Source organism: Arachis ipaensis, chromosome B03 (assembly GCF_000816755.2).
Source record: "Arachis ipaensis cultivar K30076 chromosome B03, Araip1.1, whole genome shotgun sequence".
Lineage (NCBI taxonomy): Eukaryota > Viridiplantae > Streptophyta > Magnoliopsida > Fabales > Fabaceae > Arachis > Arachis ipaensis.
In genome coordinates this window covers 123,253,249-123,262,914 of record NC_029787.2, presented here as the reverse complement: position 1 = coordinate 123,262,914, position 9,666 = coordinate 123,253,249, and the positions used below count along the sequence as shown (strand labels likewise).

The following is a 9,666-nucleotide window of genomic DNA, read 5'->3' as shown; positions in this document are numbered from 1 at the left end:
ATATACACACTTATTTTTACTATTTTTATTAGGACTCGGGCCAGCTTTTTTATGTAGCTAGCTACTAGCTTGTTTAATTTTTGTTTTGGTACCTGGCCCGTGATTGTACCCTAAAAGGGCATGCTATTTGTTGTTGTGGGAGCAGTCCATCAGAATAAAAAAAAAAAGTACAGATTCCATGAGGATAGTTGCCATGGCTATCAGAAGGAAGCACGCAGGGGAACATTGAAATGTGCAATCCTAATGAAATTAATTCACATGTATAATTACAATCACATCTTGATAGTTATCTTTTGAGAAAATGGTCAAATACAATCCATCAAATTTCTCTCGTAAATTAAAGAGAAAATTTCAAGGTTTTGAAAACTGAACCGGTTATCAAACCGCTTTAATTACTGATTTACTGGTTTAAGAGTTCAACCAGTTTAATTGTGGTCTAACCGAAAAAATTGTTTTATATTAAAATAATAAATAAATTATAAATAAACACTCTAAAACATAATTATAATCTAATATAAACTTTAAAATATCATCTAAATTTAAAGCACTACATAAAATATTATCAGTTTAAGACCTTTAGATAAAGTACAAATTTAAATATTTTAATAAACTTAAGCTTTTGCTTTCAAAGTTTGCTATAAGAGAAACCAAAATCCTTTCTTCATCCTATAAATGTTTGTTGTGATGACATTGATTAATAAAGCAATTACATAAAAAAAATACCAAAAAATATCAAACAATTTCCAACTTTAGTTTAAATTTGTCCAAGCAACAAAGAAAAAGAATCTAGATTTCCTCACAAAAAAAAAAAAAAAAGAATGAAAGTTCCTCGAAATAGCAGCTATACACTCCATATCATTTAACACAAACTAGAAGTTCAGAAACCTCATTCTTCCATAGCTAGACTCAAAGCTATTGGCACCTAATTCTAACCTGCTACCTAACATACCACAAATTTCTAATCAAGAGAGGTGTCTCTGTTCTCACAGCAAAATTGTATTCACTTGAAGATACTCAAAATAAATCAGGAAAAGCAAAAGGATTTCACAATAACCCAGAGCTAAACTTGACATTTTAATGCACCTTTATCATGTTACTCAATAAATCAGCAAAGTAGTCACAATCCAAGCACATGTAAATCACAAAACAGTCAAACAAACACAAGTCAGCAATACATCACTAATCAACAATCACAAGACATTCAAAATCAATAATTAGTAAATTAAAATCACAATACAAAAACAGCAGCACAGAGCTTCGAAATAATCAATAATCAATAAACAGCAGCAGAACCATAGTAAACCAACAATCAAATAATCGTTCAACAAAAATTAACAACACAACCAGTCAACCAGACCTTCGAAAGATAGAAACAGAGCGTAAAAAAACAAAAAAAAATGATGAACAAGTGAAGAACAAATGAACAATTGAGCACTGAGTTAATCACTAACCAGTCAGAAACAGTGCAATAATTGCCATCAAATAATCAAGAGTCACAATCTAGGTACAATTAAATCACAAAACAAAACAGTAAAACACAACACACAAAATCAGTAATGAACCAGAGCTAATCACTAATCAATAAAGGCCAAGACCAGTATGCCGACAACAGAAGTAAAGGAGCAAATATAAGCTTTCATCTCAATTGGCTTTGTGTTCGGGAGACATGGGAAAAGGCTCGTTTCCGGCAGTGATCCTTATCGCAATCAATTATTCAACAATTATTATTACACAGAAAAAAAATAAATACCTAGGGCTAGAAGCTGGAAGCCTGGAAAAAAGCAGAGCTGGCGGGGATAGTGGCTGGCAAGACAGTGGCTGAAACCCGCCCCTACCCGCCCCGGAGTGTACATATATAAATACATAATTTTTGGGATTAGGGTTCAGTCTTCATATCTCACCCACCGCCACTTACCTTTAGTTCCCAAATCCCAACCCTCAATTCACACCTCTGCAGACTTCATCTCTTCTCCAAGGATGCCGCCCTCTTCAGCTCTTCTCCAAGGCCGACCGCCTCTGCTCAGCTGCACCAGACCACCAGTCAGTCGCCGTCAAAGCTCGCCCGTCACTGCAGCCGGCCGGCATCGTCACAGCCATCGTCGGTCACCTTGTCGTTGTCCCTCATCGAGCTCACATCGGCGTCGCTCCCACTTTTCTCCTCAGTGTCACTGTTCTCACCGTCACTGTCCTCGCCGGCTCGCCTCTCCAGTCTGCGATCTCTGGTCTCTGCTCGCCTCTCCCTCATCGTCTTTCTGCTAACTGGTAAGCACTCCTCTCCGACTCTCTTCTTCAGTTTGTTTTTAAGTTAATTTTTATGATTTATTTTTTATGTTAAAATAGTTAAACTAGACTCATAATATTATTTATGATTGTTGTTGATAGTTGATAATCTGATTTTGTGGTGTTGATGGTTGATTTTGTGATGTTAATTGTTGATGCTTTGAATTTTGATTTTGTGTTGTTGATGTTTTAAATCTATAAATTTTAAATCTGATGTTTTAATTCGATAAAATTGTAAATCTGATTTTTTATTCATTTCATCTGCAACAATTTTTCTTTTGGATGCAACATGCAGTTATGGATTATGCTACTTTTCAGTTATAAATGAATACGGTAAAACATATGGTGCTAAAGCTTTTTTTTTTTTATTTTCATAAGAAATATTACTTGAAACTACACTCCTAAAAGACTCCTTCAATGCTTTCCTGATTAAACTCCCATTTTTTTTAATTTAATTTTGTGTATTGTTTTTATTATTATGTCTTGTTCATTATTTGTCTCATTCAATTGTGTTGATTTTCATTCCTTGCTTCGGCTTCATTTCTTTTCTGTCGCTCGTTTGATTTGTCCGTATTATTCCTATTATATCTCGTGATCTGATTAGCTTGTATTCAGCATGTTGTGTGGAAAATTGGATTATCATTGTTAAAAAATCATTGAAAGTTCTCTGTTATTAGTATGAATTTGATGTAAATGGATTTCCATTGTTAAAAAACATTGAAATGACCTATTTTTTATTGTTTAAGAGAGCATGTAGTTTTCTTATTTGAAACACTGAATATTTAGCTTTTGAGTTGGAGCTGAAATGTGTCAGTATAATAATTGAAACTAATGAATTCTTTGTTGGATGTTAATTATAACTGAGATTTTTATTTTGAATGAATGGCATAGATGGGTGAGGAGGTGAAAGCAATTGTTCCCGAGTCTGTGCTTAAGAAGCAGAAGAGGGAGGAGGAATGGGCCTTGAAGAAAAAAGGAGGAGTTTAATGCTGCAAAGAAGAAGAGAGTTGAGAGCCGCAAGCTCATTTATAGGAGGGCAAAGCAATATGCAAAGGAATACCAGGAGCAGGTTGCATTTTACCTTAATATATTTTCCTTTTTCTCTGTTTTAATGTTTGTTTCTGTTTCCTTTATTACTTAATATTTATTTATGTTAATTTTTTACATAATACTAATTAATTTATTAATTTCTACCTCTTTTGATTTTTAAGTTTGAATCTTGACCTTCAAACCTTTAATGATGATGAAGATATGAAAAGTGATCAAGAATAATGATTGAAGACTCTTTTTATGCAATTTCTTTATTATACCATTAAATTTGTAGTGATGAAACATTAATTTTTTTTTTTAATTTCAAGTTATTTGACACTGTTGCTTCTGTTTGTATCTTAATTTATATATAAATGTGTAAAAATTAAAATCCAAAAGTGGCGCTGGCGATGGTTTCGGTTTTCGAAGATCAACAGAGCTGGCTGCGCGATGGAAAGTGGCTGCGCGAACAGAGCTGGCTGACGTTGGCTGGACGGAAGTTGCGCCGGAAGCTCGAGGTCTAGCCGTCCAGGTGAGTGCTGCTTCGCGTTCTAGAGACTGGAGAGGAGAGGGTAATCGGCCGGGTCACGGTTCGATTCGACCGACCGGTTTTTGACCGGTTCGGCGGTCCAATGACGGTTTTTCAATCTGACGGTTTTAGCTTCTGTCCGAACTGTTATTCGCAGCGGTTCACGGTTCGACCGACCGGTTCAAACCGGTTTTCAGAACCTTGGAAAATTCTACTCCCCTCCCCTACGAGATGCTAAAATGACACTCTCATCCTCTCTATTTTATAAATGTACATTCCTCTCCCTTCTAACTTTTGAAAAACCTCCTCTTTAATCCATTTTAATTTTTTTGTGTTAACTAATGTTTACTTTATCCATTTTTTATGAAAAAATAAATTATTTTTTGAAAAAATCTCCATTAACAAAAATTTTATTTTTTATCATTAAATTTTGCGTACCAAAATATCCTTTAATAAATTATTCTTTTATTGATTAAATTGTATTTTTACCAACATATGATATAATTTAATCAATAAAAGAATAATTTATTAAAGAATATTTTGGTAAGCAAAATTTAATGATAAAAAATAAAATTTTTGTTAATGGGTATTTTTTCATAATTTTTTTAAAAAAATAGATAAAGTTAACATTAGTTAACACAAAAAGTTTAAAATGGACTAAAGATGAGGTTTTTTAAAAGTTAGAAGATAGAAGAATGTACATTTATAAAAGAGGAATGTTAGGAGGCCAGCAACTTTGGTGATTTGTAGCCATCAAATAGCCATCAAGATGGTTTTAATGGTGTGAGATTGTTGTGAGATTTCATCTAATGGCTCACTTTTCTTTGCTGGTTACATGCTGGCCAGAATTTAACAAAATTGCTAGCCCCCTAGACTTTTCCTTTATAAAATAGAGGGAAGGAGAATGTCATTTTAGCATCTCGTAGAGGCGAGAGTAGAATTTTCTCTAAATTTAAATTAGTTCTCCAAATTTTCAAACCATAAGTTGTGATAAAGAATAATTTTGTGGTGAAAACATGTCACAAATGTAAATAATATATAGATTTCATTGTTCCTGCTAGATAACCATCAGGAACTAACCAACAACAAACTAAGAAGTATTTTTGAACTACACTCCATACTAATTAATTATCACTAATTAACGATTATTTAAATTTTAGAAAAAGTATAAATAGACAATGAGAATATTAAACAATGTGAACAATAGATATATCAGATGTTCAATTCAATAGATATGCAGATGATTATGTTCATTTTTTTAATTAGATGGTTATTTTTTTTATTCTATTTACTCATGCACAGTTAATAATAACTAAATGTTCAATTCACTAGATGTGCAAATAATTATCCTAATATTAAAATTTAAGAAGTAATTTGAAGATGAAATATTTTTTTATTACAAAATTAATAATTATTAATTACAGTTGTTTAAAATTGGTTGATTAGGAATTGTTTACCTATACTTTTCCACTTAACAAACAAAACGAATACATTTTGCACGTACACCCCGAGAAAGCCAAATTTTCTGAAAACCCTTTAATGGTTTATCTACACATGAATATTAAAAAGAAAATGGTAAAACAAAAGTACCAAAGCCATACCATCCTTTCTAAACATTACACCAATACAGCAATTGTTACTAGTTTGTACATTACATCATTTTACAAAGTGTAATTTCATCTGTAATAGGATGTACAATACGCAGGGAAAAGGCGAACTATTTTATATTAACATCAAGCGTAGAGGCCCATATATAATAAAATGAACACCGTTCATACATAAGAAGAAAACCGAAGATAGGCATCCGAAACATATCACCTAACATCTTATGAACATAGCACCCTACCAGCCAAAAGAAAAACTGGAGATTTATAAATAAGCTTCAATCTATGATCTTCTTAATCTGAATCTTTGCGCATTTGGTGGCGGACATGCCGCGCAGCAGAGTAAGTTGAGATTGCAGAGCCAGTGGCACTTAATGTGTGTTTGGCATATCCGAAACTCTTACTAGTTACCAACCACACGATGTAAAAGAATCCAATCCAGCCTGATTCACATTGGTTTCCAAAAGATAATAGTGTAAACCAACAGGAAAAAGAAGAAATGGGAAACAGAGAAACAGAGTGCAAAATCACATAAACTATCATGGAAACATCAAATATAAACTTATATTTAAAGAAAGCAATATCAGTTGCAGTTTTAAAGTTATAGATGCCACAGAGCCTCGTTCGTGGTTGTCATCTGCACATAATAGTCAGTGATTTTGTTGAAAACCCAAAGATTGTAATACATCCCCAGCAGGCAATGCTGGGGCAACTATTTTGACTGTGAAGTAGCTAAGTGAAGAAACATTCAAATAATGGACATATAAGTATGTAACCCGTTACATCCCTGGTGCCAATTGGGAGTAGAAAAGGTTGTTTTTCTCAAATAACATACGGCAAGTATCAGTGTACTTATACGCATAAAGTTCGCCTAATTGCAACAGAAGTATGCATTTCAAATCTTGATGCACATTTTGTTCAAATCATAAATATTCATGGCCTACCTACTCAAACCGCACGATTGATGAAACATTTCACAATAATGGAATAGCAAAACAGTACAAAATATCAATCTGAAACATGGCATATGGTATCATCTGGATTCTGAATAGTAAACTTGTTACCTGTAGCGAACAGAACAGCAACACTTGCCCAAAATGTGGTAACGGAAATTGCAATCGCAGCTACTAATAGTGCCCCAACATATACAGCTGCAACACAGGCAAAGAAAATAGCCAAGAATCCTCCAGCTGCTGCCAAAGACACAAGAAGTGATATGACAACAGCGTTTATGGTGGCAGCCAGAAAGAAAAGTAGGAAGACAAGCAGTCCTGTGAGCGCAACAGAAGTAATTGTCCCAACCTGCAGTGGCAAGGAAAAAATCACACACCTTGATACACGAATATTTATTTATATACAGGACAATCTGATGCTTAATCTGGCATTGACGGAGACAATTGTTTTGCCTATTCTTACGGAGGCAAGAAGAACATACCCTCCCCCCTTTTCTTTCTCCATGTGAGGAAATCCACTAGATGAATTCTCTATAAATTCCTTTCATGAGCTTATGTTGCATTATCATGATATCCACCAACTCTATTTCTCTTTGCTTTTTAACCTATATACTACCATTTTTAAAACTTATTATCAAAATAATATTATTTTTAAACTATTTAGATAGATGCTATCATTTTACTTCGGTGGCACCTTTTCTTTTTCCTTTTTGGTATTCCAACTTGAAGGTGCCTACTATCCAAAGAGCTCTTCTAACAAGAAAAATGGTAACCCATGTACCAGTTCACTAGAAGAAGTAAAACACAAATTTCATATCTTTTTCTTTTCTTCATTTGATAAAATCTTTAATATTTATTATAAAAACATTAGATATTCAAAACTATTATGTAGCATCAAAATTTGAGCACAATATGAAGAAAATGTCGTCTAACAACAACAGTGGCAAGGGGAATTGGATCAAATCAAAATTGAAGACTCGTAGATTTCACATACAAGATTGATCAACATTTTAATTAGAAAAGGCTAGTAATTCAATTTGAAAACAAAATCCAGAAGGAGCTAAACTAACTAAATTAGGAAAGTGAAAGAGCTGGATGATGGAGTTCAGAAGTTACGGTGATGACTAAGATGGCGCGAAAGGGGCTGCCTTGGCGAGTCCAGAGGAGAAGGTCGCGGGCGGATTTTCTAGAAGCTTCTGGAAGGAGCGGAGCGTTTTCGGCGATGGAGATCTTGATCCGTTTAAGCAGGGAGGCGCTGGTAGAAGGCTCCGGGAAGAGAATAGCGTAAGCGAGGCGGTTAAGAACTTGGTATAAGGTGATGCTGCTCTCGCTTTCGCTTTCGCTTCCCTTTCTCTCTCGTTTATTATTATTAGATTCTTCTTCTCCGGTGACCTCCACGTAGACGCCATTAGCGTTGGAGTTGGTGCTGTGCTTGTCCTCCGCCATATTATGAGTGTTAGCGAGTGAGAGAAGAGAATGAGAAAAGTATGATGAAGTAGGTGGAGATTAAAGAAAGGAGAATCTCGCCATTGAGATCAACTGATTAACAGAGAGATAGAGACGGCTGCCCATTAATCATCCACATGGACGGTGATCTGCTTCCTCGCTGATTCATCGTGTACAGCTGCAACCATATTAATTACCCCCTCTACTTACGTAACATTATTAAATTAGATATTACATCTTCTAAACTTTTTTATATATTTTTAAGATTTCAAGTTTTTTAATTGGAAAACTAATGTACGTTCCTTTTCTGCACGGAATAATACATACATATATGAAATTTGTTTTTAGGTAATCATAGTAAAATTTTATAAATAAATTAGATATAAATAATATTTCAGTAACAAAATACTCAAAATTAACGTTTTTTCTAAAGAAAAAAGGTATACCAGATGGACTCATCTCGATTTGGAATCTTAATAATAAGATATTTATTTTTTTAAATAAAGTCTATATATAGAATTTTTTTGTGGTACATGAATATAGATCTGAGAGTAAACTCATTTTTTTTTTAAATTTATTATTCTTCTTTTACTACTTCATAGAATGTATTCTTCATTTTTCATCGAAGTTGATCCTTTTAAGGTACAATTTATAATTTTGTATAGTACTTTTTATATACTCATTTGATTATATTATTCTTTTGATAATTTAATGATTGCTCTTACTCTAACTTATTCTTTTCGTCTAATGTTCCAGTGCGATTGTCTTTTGCAGCAATCGTTTACAATGTATTACATCCATAAAATAAATCATCGAGTTGTATTCACTGATTCGGGTTCTAACTACATGGAGGTAAGCGTTCAAAGAAGAGGCAGTAAACTCTATTTTACCGAAGGATGGTTGGATCTACTCACATATTATGATCAACCTAATAGAATGTGGATAAAATTAGTTTTCTTGGGAGGAACTCAATTTTTGATTGAAGAATTGTTTCCACGGAGCTTTGTAGGCCAAGTTCAAGTTCCATCCCCTCCATGCTTTCTACGTCTGCCCGAAGATCTTCGAAGTGGAACACATAATGAGATTGAATTCTCTCAATTTAAGTTCAGTTTTGCTAAATTCGTGTCAAACTCGGATATTCAATTTCAACGATGGGTAATATATTTAAATTTTTTTATTTTAAGTTTTTCGTTATTAAAATAATTTTATAACATATTGTGACTTTTTTCAGAAATTACCGGCCTTCTTGTGCATCAATGCAATGCCATTGAGGGGAATAAGGGTCAATTTAGTTTTTCGGTGTGACAATTCTATACCTTGCCGTAATGCATGGATAGCTGATGATGAAGTTTATTTAATAAGAGTATGGTCTGAATTTGCACGAATTCTAAATGTCTAAACTTATGATGTTTCAGTTGGTTGTCGTTACGAGAATGACTCTAATCTATACGTGTCTAAGGACTATAATGGATTAAATATTATTTAAGTAATTTAGTTCTAATATTGGTATTTGATTAAATTCGTTTTACATTAATTTAAATTTAAATTGTTACCTCAATTTATATATTACGACTATTTTTATTTGATATATTATTTTTAAATGTTTTTCTAATTCTCATTCATATGCAATAATTTTATTAGTAGATAGTTGTATCTACAATAATTAATTCTATCCACAATTTTATTAGTAGATAGTTATATCTACAATAATTCATGCTATAATTCTCACCTATTCCAATAATGGTTCGTTAATTATATAGTTCTTTATCTGCTGCTTTAATTAGTGGATAATAATAATAATAATAATAATAATAATAATAATAAT

At 33.1% G+C, this 9,666-nt stretch overlaps 1 protein-coding gene and 1 long non-coding RNA gene across 2 annotated transcripts; one reads left to right on the top strand and one right to left on the bottom strand.

Moving 5' to 3' along the window:
• Nucleotides 1,872-3,654, top strand: LOC107631424. The gene is made up of 3 exons (XR_001618563.2): nt 1,872-2,262; nt 3,172-3,349; nt 3,492-3,654. It is a non-coding gene; the product is annotated as an uncharacterized LOC107631424 (long non-coding RNA).
• On the bottom strand, nt 5,415-8,012 carry LOC107631423. Its single transcript, XM_016334866.1, has 3 exons — nt 7,512-8,012; nt 6,507-6,744; nt 5,415-5,885 (listed from the first exon to the last, which is right to left on the bottom strand). The coding sequence occupies exons 1-3, from the start codon at nt 7,839-7,841 to the stop codon at nt 5,737-5,739; spliced, it is 717 nt and encodes a 238-aa protein (XP_016190352.1). The 5' UTR covers nt 7,842-8,012; the 3' UTR covers nt 5,415-5,736.

Excerpts from the sequence above, each read along its gene's own strand:
- LOC107631423 (XM_016334866.1), bottom strand. The coding sequence starts at position 7,841 with ATGGCGGAGGACAAGCACAGCACCAACTCCAACGCTAATGGCGTCTAC. Across the intron at positions 6,745-7,511 it reads GCGCCATCTTAGTCATCACC|GTTGGGACAATTACTTCTGT; the intron begins GTAACTTCTGAA and ends TTGCCACTGCAG. Across the intron at positions 5,886-6,506 it reads TGCTGTTCTGTTCGCTACAG|GCTGGATTGGATTCTTTTAC; the intron begins GTAACAAGTTTA and ends AATGTGAATCAG.